The sequence below is a fragment of the Suncus etruscus genome, chromosome 1, assembly GCF_024139225.1.
Source record: "Suncus etruscus isolate mSunEtr1 chromosome 1, mSunEtr1.pri.cur, whole genome shotgun sequence".
In the NCBI taxonomy this organism is placed as follows: domain Eukaryota; kingdom Metazoa; phylum Chordata; class Mammalia; order Eulipotyphla; family Soricidae; genus Suncus; species Suncus etruscus.
In genome coordinates, this window is record NC_064848.1 from 167,215,118 (window position 1) to 167,239,898 (window position 24,781).

General features: G+C 38.8%; 1 protein-coding gene across 1 annotated transcript in view; it reads left to right on the forward strand.

The window, feature by feature from the left end:
• The window catches only part of NSRP1 (nuclear speckle splicing regulatory protein 1), a 42,251-nt gene extending 21,084 nt beyond the window's left edge, over positions 1-21,167 (forward strand). Inside the window, exons 2-6 of the mRNA XM_049772390.1 lie at positions 11,519-11,575; positions 16,395-16,523; positions 17,797-18,004; positions 18,331-18,439; positions 20,027-21,167. Coding sequence (XP_049628347.1) covers positions 11,567-11,575; positions 16,395-16,523; positions 17,797-18,004; positions 18,331-18,439; positions 20,027-21,077 — 1,506 coding nt within the window. The 5' untranslated portion in view covers positions 11,519-11,566 and the 3' untranslated portion in view covers positions 21,078-21,167. The remainder of the gene's footprint in view (positions 1-11,518; positions 11,576-16,394; positions 16,524-17,796; positions 18,005-18,330; positions 18,440-20,026) is intronic.
• Positions 21,168-24,781: the final 3,614 nt, after the last annotated feature.

Below are 24,781 nucleotides of genomic sequence, written 5' to 3' on the forward strand. Positions count from 1 at the left end.
AGACCTTGGTCAGCTGCATGCAAAAGCAAGTTCCCTATCCCCTGTGTTATCACTTTGGCCCCAAATTGTCTCTTTATTGAGGTGAAGATTGTGGGTCATGGGAGTCTTACATTTAGATGTCAGGGTGTCCAGCACTTACTATGATGTTGAACTACCCAGCAATGCTGGTGTGACATGCCAGCTATCCTTAGAGGTCTTCCAGGATTATGCTAGGTATTTCTGGGAGAGCTGGTTTGGGATGAAATGTCATGTAGTGCCAGGAATTGAACCTGCATTGCAAGGCATGCACCTCAGAGTTATCTCCCCAATACCAGATCTTTATTCTTTTTTGCCTAGAAAGAGAAAACATTTCAGGGAAGCTCCCATCATTAAATCTCTGAGTGTATATTCTCTTATCTTTAGCTCTGGGTTGTTATTCCCTCCCTCTTGATAATTAAACCAGACTTTGTTTTCCCTCGAAAATCTCAATTTTTGATTTTTGTTTCTCATGTCTGACCACTTTGTAGAATGTTTTTAGAGGGAGGGAGCCTGGCTCACTGTTCTATCAAGAATTTCAATTTTGGGGCTCAGAGCAATAGTACAATAGATAGGGCACTTACGTTGGCTCTCTAGACCCTATATCATCCCCTGAGCCTTCCAGGTGTGATCCCTGAATGCAAAGCCAGAAGTAAGCTCTGAGCACCACCAGGTATAGCCCAAAAACAAAACAAAAATCAGTGATTGGGGGCTGGAATGATAGAACAGTAGGTAGGCACTTGCCTGCTATGTGACCAACTCAGGTTTGATCCTTAGCATCTCATAATGGTCCCCTGAGTACCGCTAGGAGTGATCCCTGAATGTAGTCAGGATTAAGCCCTTAATACTGTTGAGTGGTCCAAAAACATAAACAATAAAAAAAGTTTCAATATTTGAATTTTTGTATGGTAGTTAAGGATCTCCCAACTAATGCTTATGGTTCATGGGCCACTTTTGTTGATTATCAGCCAACTGGGCAAAATAATTCAGTGCAAAGGCAGAGGATGCTCCAGTACTGTGAAGGACTTGTACTTTGGGGGACTACCTGACCAGCCTCTGCTTGGGTTGCCAGGACTATATACTCAGTATGCTATGGAGACTAGGTGGGATTGGGTACTTGCAAGGCATGTGCCTTAAATCCTGTCCCATTTCCAGTGGGACAATTCCATTTTCCAGTGCCCTATTTTTTTAATTGCATGAATTTTTATACTGCCACAAATTTACTTTTTAAATTATATTTAGACTTTTATCACAGAATTCCTGGGAGATAATGTAGCGTGAATTCCAGACCATGGCCATAACATGAATTGCGTGAACTTTTTGGGTTTTTTGGTTGTATTCAGGCCACATCAGCTGTGCTCAGCGCTTACTCCTGCCTCTGCACTCCAGGATCACTCCTGTTGATCTTAGGAGACCGTCTGAGACGCTAGGGGTTGAACCCAGATTGGCCACATACAAGCAAGCACCCAATCTGCTATAGTATCCCTCAAGCTCTACATGAATATTTTTAGTGTTCTAGTACCTATAAAGTTTGCATTTACACTATAATGTTGACAGAAATATACAACAGATTATATATAGGAGATAATGTGACTTGAAGTATGACTCTTGAAGTATGCACACATTGTTTGAAAACTAGCACTGATAGAATCACTTGACATAGTCATTGTTGCCATAAACCTGTTTATTTTTTTAAAAAGGGCTTTGTCTGAAAATTGCAGTAAAGCCAAGAACAGTAAGTAATTTTCTTGTTCATAGTTAGCCATAATTATTTGATCACCAAAAACGTGATAGACATAGTGTAAATATGGCAGATAGTACATAGAAAGTTGAATTAAACAAAATCTACCTCCCAAAACAAAGAAAAGAAAATTGGGGCTGGAGAGATAGCACAGCAGTAGAGTGTTTACCTTGCACGTAGCTGACCTAGGACAGACCTGGGTTCGATCGCCGGCGTTCCATATGGTCCCCCACGCCAGGAGCGATTTCTGAGTGCAGAGCCAGGAGTATCTCCTGAGTGTCACCGGGTGTGGCCCCCCCCCCCCAAAAAAAATAAAAACAAGGATCATCCAGAGTTCAAGACTCTTCCATACCTTCCCCCTCTTCTCTCTCCCCTCCCCTCCACATCTCTCCTTCCCCCCACCCACCTTGGTTGCTTCCAGATTCTGGCTATTGTAAATAGTGCTACAATGAACATAGGAGTTCAGAAGACTGAATCATACTCTTTAAACTTGTCACAGTCTTGTTTATACATGTTGTGTCATAATTTGCCTTTCCTATGGCCAGATATGATATCACTGGTGTGAGATGATATCTCATTGTTTTGATTTGCATTTCTCTGATAATTAGTGATGCATAGCATTTTTTGTGTAGTTTTTGGCCATTTGGATGTCTTCTTTTTTTAATATATAAATTTGTGCACTATGGTTTGCAGTACTATTACTGATAGGGTTTCATATATAACATCTTCTCCTGGTTAAAGCTTTCCTCTACCATAGATATCCCACCCCTGTCCTATCTTCCAGCCTTTACAAGGAGCTTTTTCCTATTCAACAAGGATTCTCAAGTTCTTTGTTGTCATTGTCTTTGGGTATTCATTATTCCGCCATTATGTTTCTTTATATTCCCACATATCTCCTTTGTGAGGATGTTTTTTAATCTCTTCCCATTTTTTTATAATTGAGTGTTTTTCCTTATAAAATTCTATCAGTGCCGTATGTTTCTTTATAAAATTCTATTAGTGCCATGTGTTCAAAATTAACCCCTTATCAAAAAGATGAATAGTGGGGCAAATAATACATCTCATTGCTTTCTTTGAGGTGCCAAAACTTCATAATTTGATGTAGTCCCATTTGTTTATCTTTGCTTTCACTTTTACATGATTAGTGGTCGGTGGGTTTTTTTTTTTTTTTTCCGGTTTTTGGGTCATACCCGGTGACGCTCGGGGTTTACTCCTGGATATGCAGTCAGAAATCGCTCCTGGCTTGGGGAACCATATGGTACACCAGGGGATCGAACTAGGCTAGTTCGGGCAAGGCAGACCTTAATGCTTGCGCCACTGTCCGGCCCCGATTAATGTTATTTCATCCTTGAAAATGCCATTAGCTCAGTGCTTCTCAATTATTTTTTGTCATGCCCTCCTAGGAAGAAGAAAACATTTTTCACCCCCCTCGTGTAACTGTAAATAGTATCTTTATTTAAAAAAAAAACTGTGCCCTGCAAAACAAAAATATATAAAATAATTTGAGCTGATTTTTTTTTCATCAGAGGTGATGTCTGGATTAATAGCTACCATGAGCATGTTTTGCAATGCATAGCTTTTCGAAGTGGGGTTTGAAGCAGGACACAGCAACTCTCAGCTCCAGAGACATACAAAAACATAAACATGGGGTTTAGCTTGTTATGACAGTGTTTGCCGAGGTCAAACGCATCCCCCTTTATGGAGCCTTGAGCCCCACTATTTGAAAACCACTGCTTTAGCTTCAGTGTTACCATGAGTACTGTTTACATTTTCTCATTGTACCTTGTGGTTGCAGGTTTAGTATCCAGGTCTGGAATCCATTTTGACTTTTGTGTGTGGCATTAGGAAGAAGTCTGAATTGAAGATGAACTCAAATTTTGCATGTAGCTGACCATGTTCCCTGATCCTCTTGTTTTCCGTTTGGTTTGGTTTGGTTTTTCTTTTTTGGATCATACCTGGCAGCGCTCAGGTGTTACTCCTGGCTCTCTGCTCCTGGCTGGCACAGGGGACTATATGGGTTGCTGGGATTTGAACCACTGTCTTTCTGCATGCAAGGCAAATGCCTTACCTCCGTGCTATCTCTCCGGTTCCTCCTGATCCTCTTGTTGAAGAGGCTTTCCATGCTCCACTTTTTATTTTGTTCCTTTATAGAGAATTGACTAATCATGTACTTGAAGGTGTACTCAATATTCAACTCTATTCCTTTGTTCTGAAGGTTTATTTTTATTACAGTGCCATGATGTTTTAATTACTTCCTGCTTTATAGTATGGTTTGAAGTTGGAAAAATGATGCCACCCTCTTTCCCTGAGGACTGCTTTAGCAGTCAGGTTGTGGGATAGGATGTTACTTTTCCTTATGAGTTTCAGAATCTTGGAAAATTTTCTTTGAAAAAATGTCAGTCATTTTTGTATTCATGTTTAGTTATTAGGATTTTTAAAATATAGTATCATGTCATCTGTAAATAGATTTTTCACCTCTTCCTTTTCTTTCTGGATGCCCTAAGTATCTTTTGCCTAGGGGCCAGAGAGATAGCACAGTGGTAGGGCATTTGCCTTGCAAGCAGCTGATCCAGGATGGACAGTGATTTGAATCCCGGCATCACATATGGTCTCCCGTACCTGCCTGGAACGATTTCTGAGTGCAGAGCCGGGAGTAACCCCTGAGCATGGCTGGGTGTAACCCAATAGATATATCTTTTGCCTAATTGTTATGGCAAGTACTTACAGTACTGTATTGAATAGAAGTGGTGAGAGTGGGCAACCTTGTCTTGTGCCTGATCTTAGAGGAAAGGCACAAATTTAATTTTGTCAATGTTTGCCGTGGTAAATGGCTCTGTCTATGTTCTGGAAAGTTCTTCAATTCTCATTTGCTGAGATTTTTTTTTTTATCATGAATGGGTGCTGAGTCTTTTCATGATTTCTCATCTATCAATATGATCATATGGTTTTATTTTTCTATTATATGGTGTCTTGCGTTGATTGACTTGTATAAGTTAACCGTCCTTGTATCCCTGGGTTTAATCCCACTCGTTATATGGTGTGTGATCTTTTTAATAAGTTTTGGATTCTATTTGCTAGTATTTTATTGGGAATCTTTGCATCTGTGTTCATCAGAGATATCAGCCTGTAACTTTTTTTTTCTTATCTTTTTTGGGCCACACCCATTTGATGCTCAGGGGTTACTCCTGGCTAACGGCTCAGAAATTGCCCCTGGCTTGGGGGACCATATGGGACGCTGGGGGATCAAACCGCAGTCCTTCCTTGGCTAGTGCTTGCAAGGCCGACACCTTACCTCTAGCGCCACCTCACCGGCCCCCTGTAACTTTTTTTAATGGCGTCTCTATCTACTTTTAGTATCTGGGTAATTGCTTCGTAGAAACTAGAAATGTTTTTAATTTCTTGGAAGGGCCTGAAAAAAGTTAGCAGTAGGTCTTCTTTAAAGGTTTGAAATAACTTACTAATGAATCCATCTGGGCCTGGGCTTTTGTTTGGGGGTAGGCTTTTGATTACCTTATCAATTTCTTTGAAAGAGATAGGTTGTGCAGTCAACTGTTTATGTGAGCCAGTGCTTCCTCATGATGCTTACATATAAACTATACTATAAGCTTTCCTCTTAACACTGCTTTTGCTGTGCACAAATTCTGGTAGCTTGTGTCTTTGTTCTCATTTTCCCAGAAATCTTTTAATTTCCTCCCTGACCAACTAATTGTTCAGTAACAAGCTAGTTTTGAATTGTTTTTCCATTTCTGTTTGTGATTAACTTCTATTTTCAGTGCATTGTGATCTAAGAAGATAGTTGCTATGAGTTTTATCCTCTTGATTTTTGTGATGACATGTTTTGTGTTACAGCATGTAATCTTTCCTGAAAGATGTCCCAGATACATTAGAAAAGAATGTATATTTCGTGTTTGGTGGATGACAAGACACACACGCATACATGCGTGTGTTGGGTATTCCCTCCCCCAACTTCTTGTTTATCTCACCTGAATGATCAGAACTGCCCATATTTGGAGTGGTCAGGTTGAAGAGTCTGTCTGGGGGGAGAGAGGGAATAAGAAGGAGAGTCAGCAAAGTCATTCAGCAAGGAAGCCTTGAGAGCATCTGAAAGGGAGACAGAGGCAGAGAGAGTCAGAGAAGGAGCAAAGAAGTAGTTGCTTGGAAAAGGATTAGCATAAAAGCCATGTGAAGAAACGTACATGGTGTTTAGGAGTGTGAAATAAAGCTTGCTGACTTTTGGAACTTCATCTGACTGCTTTGTGAATTTCTCCATCATCACCTGCAACCTTCAGACCCACCAGGCCATAGGGGCAGCAGGAGCCAGGCTGAGCAGAGCTGAGAAAGACCTCGCTATTCCCACATCAACTCTAGGACTCATTAATTTATAATAAACAACAATATACAAATATAAAACCCCTCTCTTCCATTTCTTCAAAACAAGTTTTTGGTTTTTTGTTTGTGGGCCACACCCAGCAGTGCTCAGTGGTTACTCCTGGCTCTTAGGAATCACTCTTGGAGGGCACAGAGGACCATTTGAGATGCCAGGGATCTAACCCAGTTCAGCTACGTACAAGGCAAATACCCACCCACTGGACTATATTGCACTGGCCCCAGCAAGTATTTTCTTACTAAGCTTTAGTGTAATTGGTCTATCAAGAAGTGATAGAGTATTGTTAAAGTCTCCTACTACTATTTGTTGCTATCAATGTCTTTTTTAAAGTCTGTTAGCAGTTTTTGAGTATTTTGCTGTTCCTTCATTTGAGTTGCATATAAATTTAGGAGTATGCATTCTTCCTGGTATAGATTGATCATTAAGAAATGAGCCTCGCTGTCTATTACAACCTTTTTGAGCCTGAAGACTATATTATCTGATATTAGAACAGCCACCCTAGCCTTTTTGCAGGGGTGATTTGCTTGATGCATTATCCTTCAATCTTTGAGTCTGTTCACTTTGACTATTCAGATCTTTTTTTTTTTTTTTTTTTTGCAGACAGCAGAATCTTGGGTTCAGTTTTCTAATCCATTGTGTCACTCATTTTTTTTCCCTTTTTTGGGTGGGGGTGGTGATGGTGGTGGGGGTGGGGTGCATCCTGCCACTCTTATGTCTCTTCATTGGTACATTTATTTCATTGACATTGACAGAGATCATTGTCATGGCGTTTTGTACCATTTTTTGTAGAAGTTTGGTATATTTGTGGGATTTGTCTGTCATAAAATAGCCCCTTTAGTTATTTTTGTAAAGGTGGTTTTGAGCCTATAAAACTCCTGAGATGTTGTTTATCCTCGTGACCCTCTGGATCCAAATGACTTTTATATTTTCCTTATGAATTTATCCTAAAGTTCCCTTGTCATTTGTTAGAGTATGTTTTTATCTTTTGTTGTCTGAAGGTTTTCTGGACCTCATTTCCAAGCTTATTGATTCTGTTCTCATCACTTGTCACTCCTCTAGCGAAGCCATAGAGTGAGTTTTTCATTTCACCTACCAAGTTTTCCACTTCTCTCATTTTGGTTTGCACATTCCTCATTTCTCTCATATCTTACATTTTTTTGGGGGGGGGCCACACCCTGTGAGGCTCAGGGGTTACTCCTGGCTATGCGCTCAGAAGTTGCTCCTGGCTTCTTGGGGGACCATATGGGACGCCAGGGGATCGAACCGCGGTCCGTCCTAGGCTAGCGCAGGCAAGGCAGGCACCTTACCTCCAGCGCCACCGCCCGGCCCCATATCTTACATTTTATTGGTAGTCTGGTCCATTGTTGTTTTGAAGTTTTGTTTTGTTTTGTTTTGAGCTTGTTAAAAAAAAACAAGCATTTGTACTCTGGAGTTCTTTTAAGAGAGATTATATAGGGGAGTTATTAGCTATATTGAGTCTTCAGGATTGTAGTCTTTGCCCACTATCTGGAGTGGAGTTCAATGTTACTTTACCTTGGTTCCTTTCATGGTCTGGAGATACATCTTTCATTTCACTATTAGAGTCTTCCTCATTTTCAGGGAGGTCTCTGTGGGAGCTTTATGGAGGGTGAAAGATTATTTTGTAGTCTCATGGAAAACCTTGCTTTTGATCATTGCTGCTCTGAGGAACATTTAGTCTGTTGGCTCCTTTAGATTTAGTCCCACTTCTGGTCCTTGGGACCTGCAATGGGCTGCCACTTGGGAAATTGTACCTTTGGATTTTATTTCTCTGACTTATGTGTCACTTTTTTTTTTTTTTAAATAAAGTCAATCCTCACCATTCTGACACTTCAGTGCTTGTCCCCATCAGTGCTGGAGGGAAGAGGGGATGAGATCTGGAAGATAAATTCAGGGCCTCCCATGTTTTCTCCCACTGTGTTATCTCCTTGCTCTTCAATTTGTTTATTTTTAAAAATACATATGCGAAGTTCAGATCAGATAAAATTAAACAGTATCATGTGCTAGAGACAAAATTCATTGAACTGAGCACATGTTTTTCATAGGGGAAGTCTGGGTCCAATCACCTGCACTATATGGACTCCTGAGCTCTGTTGGGTGATACCTAAAAAGAAACAAATCAGTATCCTTTAGGGCTATACTTTATGGGTATAAACTACTTCTCCAACTTCCTGGGGACTCCAACAGAGACTGACACAGATTCACAGAAGTACATGAAGTTCACTAATAAATAGTAAGTGAGAAAAGTAGAAGACCAAAAGTGAATAACCTAACTGCTTATATACTGGGTTAAATAAAGAAAGCAATTTTGGAAGAGCAAAGTAGATAATTGAAGTAGACTAAAGGAACTAGCCCCCATATATTTATGCTTTTGGTATTTGTTCGTTTGATTTTTGTTTTTTGCCACACCCAGCAGCACTCGGGTTACTTCTGGCTCTGTGCTCAGAAATCTCTCCTGGCAGGCTTGTGGGTTCATGTGGGATTCCGGGGATTGAGCCTGGGTCTGTCCTTGGTTGGCCGTGCAAGGCAAACGCCTTGCTGAGCTATCACTTTGGCCCCATTTGTTTCTGCTTTTGTTTTTTTTTTTTTTTTTTTTAACTTTGATTCCACTGCTCTTTAAAAATAAAAGTTATTTTAATATGTGTTTGTATTATTTTCTACCTTCACTCCCCATCTCTAGTGATAAGAATGCTTCGTATTCCTGATATGGGGGGCACTTTATTTTGTTTTGTTTTGTTTTTGGGTCACAGCTGGCAGAGCTTGGGTTACTCCTGGCAGGCTTGGGGGACCATATGGGATGCTGGGAATCAAACCCAGGTTCGTCCTGCCTAGGCCGCGTGCAAGGCGAAAAACCCTACCACTGCTATCTCTCTGGCCCCCACAGGGCACTTTTTATATAGGAATTCACACAGGAATTTATTTTTCTCACTTGTTTTATTTTATTTTGGGATCACACCAACCTGTGCTCAGGGCTTACTGTACTCCTGGCTCTGCACTCAGAGGTGGGATGTTGGTGATGCAGGAGGACCATATCAGATCCCAGGAATTAAACTGGGCTGGCTTGCATGCAAGGCATGCACTTACCCACTTTACTAACTCTTCTGCCCCTTTTATCTTCCACATTTAAGGACTAAACCAGGGGCTGGAGAGATAGCCCAAGGATAAGATAGACTCGCATGTGGCAATCCCCAATTTCTGTTTGTATTTTTTTGTTTTTGTTTTTGTTTTTGGGCCATGCCTGGTGACACTCAGGTTGAAACTTGCTCCTGGCTTGGGGGACCATATGGAACTCAGGGAATCAAACAGTAGTCTGTCCAAGGTTAGTACGTGCAAGGCAGACGCCCTACTGCCTTTGCCACTGCTCCAACCCCAAACCCCCATTCTTATCCCTGGCATTGCATATGTCCCCTGAACATTGCATGACCAGATGTGCTCCAAGAAATAAAATGATTCATGAATTTTATTGGCAATATGTCTTTGTTCATTAGGGATATTGGCCTGAACTCTTTTTAGTGATGTGTCTGTTGGCATTGAGTACCAAGGTAATATTGGCCTCATAGAAACTCTTGGAGGATTCCTCTCTTATTTACTTCCTGGAAGAGTGATGCCCTTTGAGACAGGTCAAAGGTCCTTGTTTAAGATTTGTTAAAAGTTATTAATGAACCTATCTCTCCTGGAACTTTTATTCTTGGGAAAAGATTTTATATAACTCTCTGGTTCAGCCATAGTAATAGTACGGATTTTCTACTTCCTCCCCAGTTTAAGGAGATTATATGATTTTTAGAAAGTTTTCCATTTCTTGTACATTTTTCAACTTTTTAGTGGCAATGATTTAATCACTGTTTCATATTATCTTTCATTTATTTATTTTTGGGCCACATCAAATAGTGTTCCATTCTTACTCCTTACTCTGCTCAGAGACCATATGTGCCAGGGATTGACAGCAGGTTGATTGTACAAGACTGTGTGCCTTACTTGATATACTACTGTTCCAGGCCTCATACAATCTTTGGTGTTTTTGAACTATCTTTATTTGTAATCAGATTTATCTGGATCTTTTCTCTTCGTTACTCTGATCATCAGTTTTATATATTTTAGATTATTTCATAAAACTAGAACTTGGTCTTATTGATACTCTTTATTGTGCTTTTTGTTTCCTGATTAATTTATGCTTGGATTTTTATTATTTACTTTCTACACTTATTACTTCTACTACTTATTATTTATTCCTTTCTACTACTTATTTTGGGCTTCCTTAATGTATTCTTTTGTTTCTTGGGGTGTGAAGTTAGACTGTTGATTAACACCAATTCTTGTTTCTTCATGGATGACCATAGTACTATAATCTTCCTCTTGGTACAGCCTTGTGTTCCATAAATTCTGATATTTATCTCTCCATTCTTACATGTATCCGGGAATTTTTTTTCTTTTAACTTCTTTCATCCAGCAATAAGGCAAATGCCTTATCCACTATACTGTCTCTCCATTCCAGTTAATGCTAATAGTAAATACTTATTGAAAAGTTATTATCAGTCGGGAAAAATATTATAAAATTTGAGGCATTTGCCTTGCATGCAGCTCTTCAACCCTTGTTTGACTCAGCACTACATAGGTGAGCACTCAGTTCGGTTGATCACTCACCACAGAGTCAGGAATAAACTCTGAGCACTGCTGATGTAACTGTAGTCACCGCCCAAACCCCCCTGCCCCAAAGATTATAATTACTAATAGTACTGGGTAGTTGCCTATAGTCTTAAGCATATAGAAGTTCAAGTTAGTAAATGGTGACTACTAAAATATATCCTTTTGTTGATGAGACTTAATGTTTATTTCAGTGTTGAAAGGAATCTGAAATATAAGGATCCCACTGGACATCATGTACACACAAAACAAATTGAAATTTATAAAGGATTGAATAAGTTATTGACCAGTAACAAGAAATTGATTTTTTTTCTTGGACCATTCTATTTTCTCTAATATTTTATTGCCTACTCTGATATTAGCAATGAAATACATTTATTTCATGAAGTTTAGAGGATAGATTTTGGAAATGAAAATATGTTCATAAAATTTTTCTTTTTTTTTTTCTTTTTTTTTTTTTATTAAGAAGGAACCAGTTGCCAGTCAGAATATTGGGAAAGGAATATTTAATCCAGGGGCTCAAACTCAATTTACCTCCGGGCCGCAGGAGGCAAAGTCGGGGTGATCCTTGAGTGCAAAGTCAGTAGTAAGCCTTGAATATTGGGGGGTGTGACCCAAACAACTAAAACAAAGCAAAACGAAAAAAGATTCCTCTAGGGCAGGGCCGGAAACCCCTGATTTAATCTGTCTAAACAATGACATTTTTCTGTTTGTAGACCTCCGTGAGTGAAAGCCTTCAGAGGGAAGCTGCTAAGAAGCAAGCAATGAAACAGGTAAGAAGAAGAAAGTGTTAAACTCACTTCGTGAAATACTATTTCATGAATATGTCAGCTCATATATTTTAAAGTACGTTTTTTAGTGTCCAGTTACTGATTGGGTGTGTTAAAGTAATTCTGTCTTTGTTTATTTGGTGGGAAGGAGGTCCCCCAGCCAGTAGTATATAAAGGCTATTTCTGTCTCTGTGCCCAGGGCCATTTTGGGGAGCTAGCCACATGAAATGCAAGCACTGATAGTCTCTCTTCAGCCTAAAAGAATTAAATCTATTTTGACCCTTTTGAAAGGTGTTTTATATTTTATTCACTCCATGTTCCCCCTTCCCTTTATTGTTGCTGTTTCTAACTAGGTATGGTGTTCAACAAGGGGTTACACATTAAGTTACAGCACTCATATGCTCTGCCACAGTGTTCACCAAGTTTTGTACTTTTAGTTGTACTCTCTGGTTATGGTGCTTGCATTGTGCTTACTAGGAGTCATACCTATTTTTTGGTGCTTACACATACCTGACTGCTGTGCAGCTAGAAATTGTGGCACTGGAATTATTAGCATAGTTGCTATGGTTGCATCTTCACATGTGGAATATTGGGGATTTGAATTCATGACCATATGCTTGCAGGGCAGGCACTCCTTTTTATCTATTTTGGGGCCTTACTTGGTTGTTCTTAGAGAACACTCCAGGAGGTCTCGGGAACATATACTGTACTGGGAATTAAAATTGGGTCAGTAGGAGAGGAGACCATAACCTCTTTATTGTCTTTCCAGCTTCAAGAACAGGCACTGTTAAGCTACTATGCTTCTATACTGGCCTCTGGGCTAGTCTGAATTATGTTAGATTTCAGATTTTCTGTATAAATTTTTTTCTTCACCATTTATATTGATATACCATAATTTACAGTACAGTTGTATATCTCTCAAACATGATGCTTACCAACTAACTGAGTGCCTACTTCTTCCCTTCATCATCCTGTATGAGTTTTTTGTGGTATTTTGGTTTAGTTTTGGTTTTGGTTTTTGGGTCACACCAAGCAGTTCTACGATTTCACTCCTGGCTTGGCACTTAAGGATATCTAATGGTAGTGCTCAGGGTACCATATGCATTGTAGGAAAGCTAACCAAAGTTGTATGTATGACTAGCATTTTACAGGCTGTATTATCTCTCTAGCCTCCATTCTGTATAAATTTTAAAATGGGGGTCATTGGTGGTGGGAATAACTGAAATCCAACTACATACATGTTCGTAAGTAAAGAATTGGTTCTTCATTTCTATCTATAGATTAAACCCATGTCTGTTACAAGATAACCTCAGTAAATAGTTTGACAGTAGATTATTAGTTTAATAATTTCTAGGCTCCTAACCATTTGGAGACTCTTCCCTTGCAAAGAAAAGGTCAAACTAAACTGATTTAATAATTTTATAAATATTTGAAATTGTCTACCAAAAAAACAGTATCATGGTTTTTCAGATATTATAGATACCACAGAAAGTACCAAGTATATAAATACTGTATACTATTTCCAAGGTTTTTGTTTTGGGACTACATCTGACTGTGCTCAGGGCTTATTCCTAACTCTACACTCAGGAATCACTTCCGGTGGGTTTGGAGACTATCTATGCAAATTACATTGGCCAGTGCAAGATAAACACCTTACCTGCTGTACTGTCTCGCCCAAGTTATTTTTTTAACATACATTATCTTAATAATTCTCATAACTTTTTTTTTTTTTTTTTTTTTTTTTTTTTTTGGTTTTTGGTTTTTGGGCCACACCTGGCGGTGCTCAAAGGTTACTCCTGACTGTCTGCTCAGAAATAGCTCCTGGCAGGCACGGGGGACCATATGGGACACCAGGATTCGAACCAATCACCTTAGATCCTGGATCGGCTGCTTGCCAGGCAAACACCACTGTGCTATCTCTCTCCAGGCCCTCTCATAACTCTTTTTAAATTAAGAACCAATTAACTTTGTGATAATACACAGAGACAATTGAGATGAGGGATGGAAGGACCAGCCCACAATATGAAGCTTACCACAAAGAGTGGTAAGTTCAGTTAGAGAAATAACTACACTAACAACTATCATGACAATGGTAGTGAGTGAGAGAAATAGAATGCCTGTCTCGAATACAGGCAGGGGCGTGGTGGAGGAGGGAAGTGGGGAGCACTCGTGGTGGGAATATTTAAATGGTGAAGGGTGATGTCCTTTTTTATAACTGAAATCCAATTACACACATGTTTGTTAGCACGGTGCTTAAATAAAGATAAAAGAACCAATTAACCAATTAAGAAGTCTGTTGTTTTGGAGCTGAGGAACTAACTCAGAGAGGTGAAATACATTCTGTGCCTTCAGGAGGCCCAGCTTCAATGAACCCTCATCTCAATTGTCTCTGTGTATTATCACAAATACCTCTTGAAAATTTAAAAAGAGAACATTATTTCTTGTGATCACACAGTTAGTTACAGAACAGATTTAATAATCCAAGGTATGGGCCCGGAGAGATAGCACAGCAGCGTTTGCCTTGCAAGGTTGGTTTGAATCCCGACATCCCATATGCAGGAGCTATTTCTGAGCAGACATCCAGGAGTAACCCCTGAGCATCGCCGAGTGTGGCCCAAAAACTAAAAAATAAAATAAAATAATGCAAGGTACATTATTTTAATTTTATTTTTCCCTCCATGTATTATTTGAGGAGGGAGCAAACCTATTAATGCTTGAGTCATTGTCATCAGTTTGTCTAGGGGTCACAATGTGAAGGTTCAAACTCGGAATACAAGCATATATGCTCCAGCCCCTTGAGTTATCTTCTTTTTTTGAGGGGTGGGGGTCACACCTGGCAATGCTCAGGGGTTTCTAATGGCTCTATGCTTAGAAATTGCTCCTGGAAGGCTCAGGGGACCATATGGGATGCCAGGATTTGAACCACAGTCCTTCTGCATGCAAGGCAAATACCTTACTTCCATGCTATCGCTCCGGCCCCTTGAGTTATCTTCTAACTCCCTCCATATTAAAAAAAAAAATGATTTTTTTGCTTTGTTTTTGGGACACACTGAGCTGTGCTCAGGGATTACTCCTGGCTTTGTACTCAGGAATCAATCCTGAGGGCTTGGGGGCCCATGTGGGATGCCAGGAACCAAACCAGAGAAGGCTTGCAAGGCAAACACTTCTAGAAATTTCTTTCTTGTCAATTAGACCCTAACATAAGGATAAATTTACTAGGTGCTTCTGAAATGTCTGGACATATGATAGTTACTTTCTAAAACTTATCTTTATGTAATAGTCTTGTAAGGTAGATGCTTTTACTTGTGCCAGGAGGGTTGGAATGGAGGCTTATTTACTTCATTTTGGAGACACACCCTGATGTGCTCTGTTCAAGGGTTGCTCAAAACTCGATCTGGTGGGCAGGATGGGGATGGGGAGGATACTATGGGGTGTCAGAAATTGGTCAGCTGTGTATAAAGTAAGTACCCGCTATACTATCGCTCTAGACCCTTATTTGAGTTTTTGTTCCATTTTGTAGTTGTAGTTACAGCAATGAGGGCAAATAGGATTTTTGTTGTGTGACTTCTATAATAAATGAATGGAATTGTATTAAAACTCAGACAGGGAAATAAGCCCAGCTCACACACCATTTAACTGTTTCCCTGGGAGTTATAGTATGTATTTAGGTTATTTTTTAATAATAGTTTTATCATGAGATAAAACTCCACAGCTGCAAATTATTGAATCAAAAGACTGATTTTTTTTAAATTTAAATGCTGAATGTTTTTGAGAGCGTTGGTCAAGTTTAATTTCACTGTATATGGGAAAATAAGCACCAGAGATTCTAGTAATTTTTCCAAGATTAGCAGGTGTTATATGTTTTAGTGTTCTTTTGACATTTATGTATTTTTCTTTGTGTACTTACTTAAATAAGTCCCAAATCTAAATTTACATGACTTGCAAATATGTTATGCCAGGGATTGAACTAGGGTTGACACATTCAAGGCAAGTACTTTGTACTGTTACCCCCATACTATGTCTCTGCCCCTGAAAACATCATTTTACTTCTTAATTCAGCTTACTAAGAATAACATGAAATTTTAATTTATGATATGATCTAGATATATAAAAATGGGGGGTAGATAACTCAGTGGTAAAATACATGTTTCATATGTATGAGATCCTGGGTTTGATTTTTCAAAGACCCATACATTATCTAAGTTTTGGATTGGGAATTTATTGGGCTGTGAATTTATTCACAGGAAATGTGAATTTGGTCTCCTTCACTGTGGTCCCCCAACCATCATTACCCAGTGACCCTTAAGTGCAGAGCCAGAAAAAGCTCCTGAGTCCTACTGGCTTTAGCCCAGTAAGTAAAACATAAAAATCGTTAGCTGCTTCTGAATCACCCTAGGACTTCATGATTTGAATAATTCTGTTATGTACAAATGAATATATAATCATTACTGTATTAAAATATATTGAAAAATATATTGATAAAGTATATTTAACATTCATTTTTTTATTTGTTCTGAGAGGTTTAGTTTATTAAGCTACTTATCACAACAAATTTGGAAGATAAATACAATAAATTATCTTTTTTCAGATGAGGAAAACTGAGATACAAAAAGAGTAAAACTTGTCCAAAGTAGCTCATATATATGAAACATGATATTTTAAACCCAGGCTGTCAGATTTCAGAATTGATGTTAATATTTTTGTCTAAAATATGATAATATGGTTAATGACACAGTTTTGATTTCTGTTTCATTAAAACATTACGGCTTTTTCTGGTATTTGTTAGCTGACTTGTACTTTTGAAACTTTTTTTTTTTGAAAGACCAAGCTGGAAATCCAGAAGGCCCTTGCTGAAGATGCTACTGTGTATGAGTATGACAGTATTTATGATGATTTACAAAAGAAGAAAGAAGAAAATAATCCCAAATTACTTTTGGGAAAAGACCGGAAGGTTTGTAACTAAAAATAGAAACTTCTTGAGCTTGACCTACATTTTATGATCTTGATATATGGGAATGAGCTGAGCTTTTAAGTTTTCACAATTGTAAAAAGCTCAGAATTTCAAATATTGTAGATTTGATTTAGAACCCAAACCACATACTGTCCTAACAAGCAGGCAAATTATTTTCTATATTTTATAGTTTGCTTTTTAAAGTTTTTTTTTTTTTAGAGAAAAATTCACATTGATGTTTATTGATATTTTGCTATCTTATTTTTTACTGCTTCCTAGCTGATAACTAGGATAAGGATAAATACTCATTACATACCATGATCCTGGTTTGGTTTAGAAAACATTGAGCAGAGATTGTTCTTTAACAAGCATTAATTTTTAAGGAGTTTGACATTTTACCTTGTCTAGTAGCTAGTGCTATAAAATTATAGCAAACCATTTTAAATATATTTTAATTAAGGTGAAAAACTAGTTGCAACCTTTCTGATTCACAGATACCTTGAAGAAGTGTTAATTAGGCAGTATAAATTTAAAAGTAAGAAAAACACACAACATACTTAGTTTAAGATTAGGAAAAGTAAAATAGTTAATTTCTAGCTTTATACATGAATTTTTTTTTTTTTTTTTTTTTTGGTTTTTGGGCCACACCCTGCAGTGCTCAGGGGTTACTCCTGGCTGTCTGCTCAGAACTAGCTCCTGGCAGACACGGGGGACCATATGGGACACTGGGATTCGAACTAACCACCTTTGGTCCTGGATCCGCTGCTTGCAAGGCAAACACCGCTGTGCTATCTCTCCGGGCCCTATACATGAAAATTTAATAGACAATCTTAGTTTTAATGATCTAGTCAGTTTTGAGAAGATAATTGGACTAGTTAGTTATAATCAAATTTATGGTTTCTAACGGCTGGAGAGATAGTTTAGGGGTAAGGCACTTGCCTTTCATGCAGTAGAAGAAGTTCACTGTAGAAGTAGTTCATTCTGGGGTATGGTTCTAAAACACCCCCCCCACCCCCAGAAAGTGACCAATATGCCCCTTTCTAAATTTTTTCCCCACAGTAGGTGCTATAGTCCTACAGAGCATGCTGATACAATACAGGTTAGAAATAGCCTTGGATATGGTTGGAGGACACTTTGTTTATTCATATTAAAGAGGTAGTTTGGGGATCAGGGGGCGAATATTAAGTGTATTCTTGTTTTGTTGAAAAGGGAGTGGTAACTCAAATAAGTTTGGAAACCTCTTTCTTAATGATCTTATTTTTTTACCCCCTAGCCCAAGTATATTCACAACTTGCTAAAAGCAGTTGAGATCAGAAAAAAAGAACAGGAGAAAAGAATGGAAAAGAAAATACAGAGAGAGCGAGAAATGGAGAAGGGAGAGTTTGATGATAAAGAGGCATTTGTGACATCTGCTTATAAGAAAAAACTGCAGGAGAGAGCTGAAGAGGAAGAAAGAGAAAAGAGGGCTGCTGCACTTGAAGGTGACTATGGGATAGGAAGAAAGGGTAGAAGGAAATAAAAGCAGAATCCTGCCCTGTATTTAACTATTTGCTTTGTTGCTGAAATTTTGCATTGCAATAATATGATTATATAAATTTAATAAGAATATGTATTAAAATACATAATGGCACTGCTACATAATCCAGACTTTCATGTGGTAAGTGGCAGTAACTTTTGCAATCTGGCAAAAATTTCCACAAAGCAGTATTAATGTAGAACAGTAATGGGAAAAAAAAAAACAGTTAGATACTCTTAATTAAACTGCAGTGTGCCTTGTTTAATAAATTGCTCTTTTTTTCCTTCTCAGCTCGCTTGGATGTAACCAAGCAGAAAGATCTCAGTGGGTTTTATAGGCATCTGTTAAATCAAGCGGTTGGTGAAGAAGAAGTGCCTTCATGCAGCTTTCGTGAAGCTAGGTGAGACATGGCATATGAATAGTTATAAGATATTGTTGATAATCTCTGATCTAATCTATTTAACCTCTGAAACAGAATTGCAAGATTGCATTTTGTAATGTCAGCCAAACATGAGCTGATTAGATAAAGGATAGGGATTTATGTGTGTTTTATTTTTATTTTAAAAACCTATAGATTTCATCCAGAACAATTTAAACGTAAGTCTCAGGTGCATAGGTAATAGTCAAAAAGGAAAAGTGAGGGCCGGAGAGATAGCATGAAGGTAGGGTGTTTGCCTGGCATGCAGAAGGATGGTGGTTTGAATCTTGGCATCCTATATGGTCCCCCGAGCCAGCCAGGAATGATTCTGAGTGTAGAGCCAGGAGTAACCCCTGAGTGCTGCTGGGTGTGACCCAAAAAGAAAAAAAGAAAGAGTTAAGACTGAGTGGTTTTATGGGGCTGGAGAGATACCTCAGCAGTAGGGTATTTATCTTGCACACAGCCAGTCCAGGACAGATGGTGGTTCGAATCCTGCCATCCCATATGGTCCCCCATGCCTGCAGGAGTGATTTCTGAGCATAGAGCCAGGAGTTACCCCTGAGCACCACCGGGTGTATCCAAAAAAAAAAAAAACCTAAGTGGTTTTGTTTGTTTCTTTTTATTTTGGAGCCACACCCAATGACTCTCAGGGGTTACTCTGGCTATGCACTCAGAAGTCGCTCCTGGCTCGGGGGACCATAAGGGATGCTGGGAATTGAACCCAAGTCCGTTCGTCTTGGGTCTACCATGTGCAAGGCAAACACCCTACCGCTGTGCTGCTATCTCTTCGGCCCCAAAAAAACTGAGTGGTTTTAAGTGAGTTAAAACTGGTGATTCACTGATAAATCTCACTCATGGCTTACATGCAAGAGATCAAGATTACACTATATAGTTCCCCAAGTCTACCAGGTGTAATCCCTCAGTGCAGATCCAGGAATAACCCTGAGCACAGCTGGGTATGGCACAAAATAAAGCAAAAAAAGTAGAATTAGATTTTGCCACCATTTTGCTGTGGTGGGAGGGAAATCTTCATAGAATTCAGGACTCTGTATTTAAAAAAAAAGTAAGGGGCTGGAGCGGTGGCGCAAGGGGTAAGGCATCTGCCTTGCCTACACTAGCTTAGGACCGACATCTCATATGGTACCCCAACCCAGGAGTGATTTCTGAGTACATAGCCAGGAGTAACCTCTGAGCATCAGGGGGTGTGTCCCAAAAAAGCAAAAAAAAAAGGAAGAAAGAAAGAAAAGTTCCAATGAAGAGACCAAACTTGAGCTTCCTGCTATGAAAATAGTATTTAAGTCTAGAATATAGCTTACCTTTCCCAATTATTTTTTGATCTCATTCTAAATATAGAAGGGCTCGTATTTTTTGTTTTATTTCCAACATTGAAATGTTTTGAATGATAAGAAAATAATTTGTAGGCATCTACAAGATAAGTAAAGATTGATACTCTTATACATTTGAATAATTGGGAATTATATGCAAATCTGGTTTATTTAAATGTTGAAAAATATACGAGCATTTTATTTTTATGTTACAATTGATAACTTATTTTTTAAATTTTTTAAGGCCTGAGATAAAGGAAGAGAAATTAAAGGGTTATTCTGATGAAGTACTTTCAGAGAACAGAATTCCACATGAGAAAAACAATCTGCAGACTGTTTTGAAAGTAGAGAATAACCCAGATGCAGACAGTGACTTTGATGATAAAAGCAGTGAGGATAATGAAATGAGAAAAAATAATGAAGTGAACTGCTGCAGGGAAAGGGGTACTGAAACCATCAAGAAAGTGGCCAAGCATCACAGAAATCAAGTCCATTCACAGTCATCTAGTGAAGAAAGAGAGCATACTACCTGGCACCACTCCAAAAGTTCCAAGTCAAAAGGACATGAGAAAAGGGAAAGTCAATACCAATCCAGGGACCAGGAGAACTATTATGCCGACCACGAACACCGAAAGGAAAAGAAGGATTCCCATAAGCACCGAGAAGTCAGTCATAGAGATTCCCACTGGAAACGGCATGAACAAGAAGATAGATTAAAGGGAAGATATAGAGAACGAAGTGACAGAGAATGGAAAAAGGAAAAAGACAGAGAGAAGTATACCTCAAGAGAACAGGAAAGAGATAGACAACGAAATGACCATGACCGACACAGAGTGCAAGCAGAGAAGGAAGAAAAAGTCAGAGAAAAGGAAGAACATATGAAAGCAAGGAAAGATGCATATGAAAACAGTGATAAATATAGAAACAGAGAAAAACGAGAAGTAAGTATTCAATTTTCAGAAAAAAATCAAGACGAAAAGGAGAGCAAACTGAATCACAGGGCAAAAGATAAATTTTCTGACCAGGAAAGAAATGATAAAATGAGACACATGGAAAAGGACAAAGAAAAACACCTAGAGAAACCATCTATTTCTGAAATATCACTGGGAGCTAAACACAAAATCACAGAGGAAAACAAAGAGACTGACAAAGAACATGCAACAACCCACGAAGCAGTGAACAAGTTTGCAAAGCGGAACAATGAAGAAACTGTAATTTCAGCTAGAGACAGATACTTGGCCAGGCAAATGGCACGAGTTAATGCAAAGACATATATTGAGAAGGAAGAAGATTGATGACTTTCTATAGGAAGATCTGCAGAAGCACAGATTAATAAGTCAGGACACATGTATGAATGCATAAAAGAGTGTTTTTAGTAGTAGTTGAAGGAGAATCTTTTTTTTTCTCCCCCATGCCCCCCTGAGGAGAATCTTAAATTTTTATTTTCAAAATTCATTTTGGTTTAAGTCAATTTTGGAAAGTCAATTCTTTATCTTATGTGATTGCCTAAATTGATGGTATATTTACAATACAATATTGTTGGATCAAGTAACTTTAAGAGTGTGCAAAATCGGGGCAGGAGCAATACACAGCAGATAGGGCATTTGCCTTGCAAGCAGCAGTCTCGGTTTGATCCTCTTTATCACATAGGGTATCGGGAGCCTGCCAGGAGTATTTTTCTGTGAAGATCCTGAACACAGCCAGGTGTGGCCCACTAAACAACAAAGAGTGCTAAGTCCAGGAAGTTGATGAGGAAACTAGATCTGCTACAGATATGAAACAGTGATAATCATTTGTGCAAGGATCTGTTCATTGTGTTAGTATTTTTTTCCCATAAAAATGTATGGATTGAATAATAGAGATTATTACTGCACTTTATTTCTGAAATTTGTATAAAATGTAAATATGGGTCAAATATGTTGTCAAAGTAACTTTCTAGTTTGCAGTATATTTGACAAATAAAATGAAAATAGTGGTCTGCAGAGATTATACAGCATTAAGGTACTTGCCGTGTACACAGCTGACTTTCATCCCCAACTCCACTTACGGTAACCTGAACGCTACCGGGTTTGACCCAACAATCCCCTAAAAAATAAAATTGTGCTTTGTACATACTCTTTTGGGTATACTCATTCTTAAGTGTTTTGTTTTGGGACCACACCCACACCCCATATTATTCAGGGCTTACTCCTGGCTCTCTGCTCAGGAATCACAGGGGTCACTACTGTTGAACTCAGGAAACTTTAAGAGATGCCAGGGATCTAATCAGAGCAGCCATGTGTGGCAGGCATCCTACCCACTACCCACTATGTTTCTGGTCCATCATTCTTAAATATTAAAAATAGCTATAGTATGATTTTTATTAAAAATCATTTTAGTTTTGAAAATTTAGTTTATTATGTACATAATTTATTTTAGCTGAGCAAATGATGAACTATTTAACTTAAATTTATAAATCTAGTTAACTTGTTTATGATCGTGTATTGTTTGGTGCACTCTCAAGATGAGGTAGTATAGCTTGTACAGATTTCATTGTGTCAAAAGTAGAATTTCTTTTTTTTTTTTTTTTTTTGGTTTTTGGGCCACACCCAGCGGTGCTCAGGGGTTACTCCTGGCTGTCTGCTCAGAAATAGCTCCTAGCAGGCCCAGGGGACCATATGGGACACCGGGATTCGAACCAACCACCTTTGGTCCTGGATCGGCTGCTTGCAAGGCAAATGCCGCTGTGCTATCTCTCCGGGCCCAAAGTTAGAATTTCTATACTAAGCTTTTGGAATTTACTATATAAATAATTTATGCAATAAAGGACACGGTATAGAGAATAGATCTCTAATAGGTTTTCCCATTAAGAAAGTATTATGTAGATATCATATTTTGTCATGAATAGTTAGACATTTTATTTCTATAAGGTTTCTTTAATAAGAATGTTGACTTTTAGAATAAACATTGTTAAAGATATATTCAACATTCAAAAATCATTTTACTGTACTTTTTATAACCAAAAAGTAGGGGCTGGAGAGATAGCTTACTGGATTGAGTGCTGCTTTGACCTTCAGTGTCTGGGTTCAATTTCTAGGTCTTCATGATACTCTGAGCACTGCTGGGAGTCACCACTTAGCATAAAGCCAGAAGTATCCCCTAAGCACCACTAGGTTAGCCCTCAACCCAGAAAGAAAAAGGAAACTAGTATCCATATCTCTTGACTGAGATAACTAAATTTGTTACAATCTTTGGGTGAGACTATTTGACTCATATGCTCAGGGAATATCCTTAAAGTCCATAGGTGACCTTGTGCAGTGATGGGATTAGAAAATATTAAAGAAACCAGAGAGAGGGGCCGGGAAGGTGTCGCTAGAGGTAAGGTGTCTGCCTTGCAAGTGCTAGCTTAGGACTGACCGCGATTCGATCCCCTGGCAGCCCATATGGTCCCCCCAAGCCAGGGGCGATTTCTGAGCACATAGCCAGGAATAAACCCTGAGTGTCAAACGTGTGTGGCCCAAAAAAAAAAACAAAAAAAAAACAAAACAGAGAGATAGTACAGCACTTACCTTGCATGGGGCCAACTAGGATTCAATCCCTGGTACCTCATAATTACATAGCCCACCAGAATTGATCTCTGGATACCTTGGTGTGGACCAAAACCAAAAACTGCCATGTGATCTATTTTCTACTTATAACAGTTTAGGTATGCCTCCCCTAAATGGACAATTTGGTTTAATTTTCAGATCCTACCAGTCCTTCTGCCTTTTAAATCAATGAGTTGAGGCCATTCATGTAAAGTGATAGTATTGAAATAAAGTTAATTTATTGGCATTTTTGTAATGTGAATTTTGGATACTTGTGATACTCTATTTTCTGGTACTTTTTTCTTTTTAATGTGTACAGTTTCCATTTGTCTCTTGTGTCATCTAAGTAAGTTTTCTTGAAAATACGATGCAAATTACCTCTGATGTTCTATCCTCTCTTAAATTCAAAGCAAGTGAGCCTCAATTCATTATGCAATCTATTATTACTCTCCTTCCCTGCATTTTGTTTTAAGTATAGGTAGTTTATTGTTGTTGTTTGGGGGTTGTTGGTTTGATTTTTTGTTTGTTTTATTTTGGGGCCACACCCAGGAGCATTTGGGGATTACTCATGACTCTGCACTCAGAAGTTACTCCTGGGGGCCGGAGAGATAGCATGGAGGTAGGGCATTTGCCTTGCATGCAGGACTGTGGTTTGAATCCCAGCATCCCATATTGTCCCCTGAGCCTGCCAGGAGCGATTTCTGAGCATAGAGCCAGGAGTAGCCCCTGAGCACTGCCGGATGTGACCCAAAAATAAAATAAGTTACTCCTGGCAGGACAGGGTACCATATAGAATGCCGGGGATTGAACCCAGGTCAGCTGTATGCAAGGCAAATGCTCTACTTGCTGTGCTATCAATGCAGCCCCTATAAATAGTTCTTTTTTTTTTTTTTTTTTTTTTGGTTTTGGTTTTGGTTTTGGTGCCACACCTGGAATTCTCGGGTCACTTCTGTGCTCCTAGCTCTGCGCTCAGAAATCACTCCTGGCAGGCTCCAGGAACCATATGGAATGCCGAGAATCAAACCTGGTTTTGTCCCAGGTCAGCCGCATGCGAGGCAACGTCCTACCACTCTGCTATTGCTCCAGCCCTATAAGTAGAAACCCTTTTAAGTCGGGTTTCTTTTCCTATTATGATACATTTTGGTAGAACAAAATTTGATTACTATACACATATTTAGCTGTTGTTTTTAAAGCTTTGTGCCATTGCTAACTAGAGGATTTTTTTATTTATTTGTCTGTCTCATACAGTGTTTTTGATTATATCATATGAATCCCTCTTAAGTCTGAGGTAAGTCCTGAGGTTTCTCATATATTTTTTTTCTTTTGCTGCTGCCAAGATTCTATATCTTTGGCTTATGTCACTTATATCTTGCTGTTCTTCTATTGGGGTTTATTTTATTTGAAATTCAGCTTCAGTAGGAGTGTATGACTAG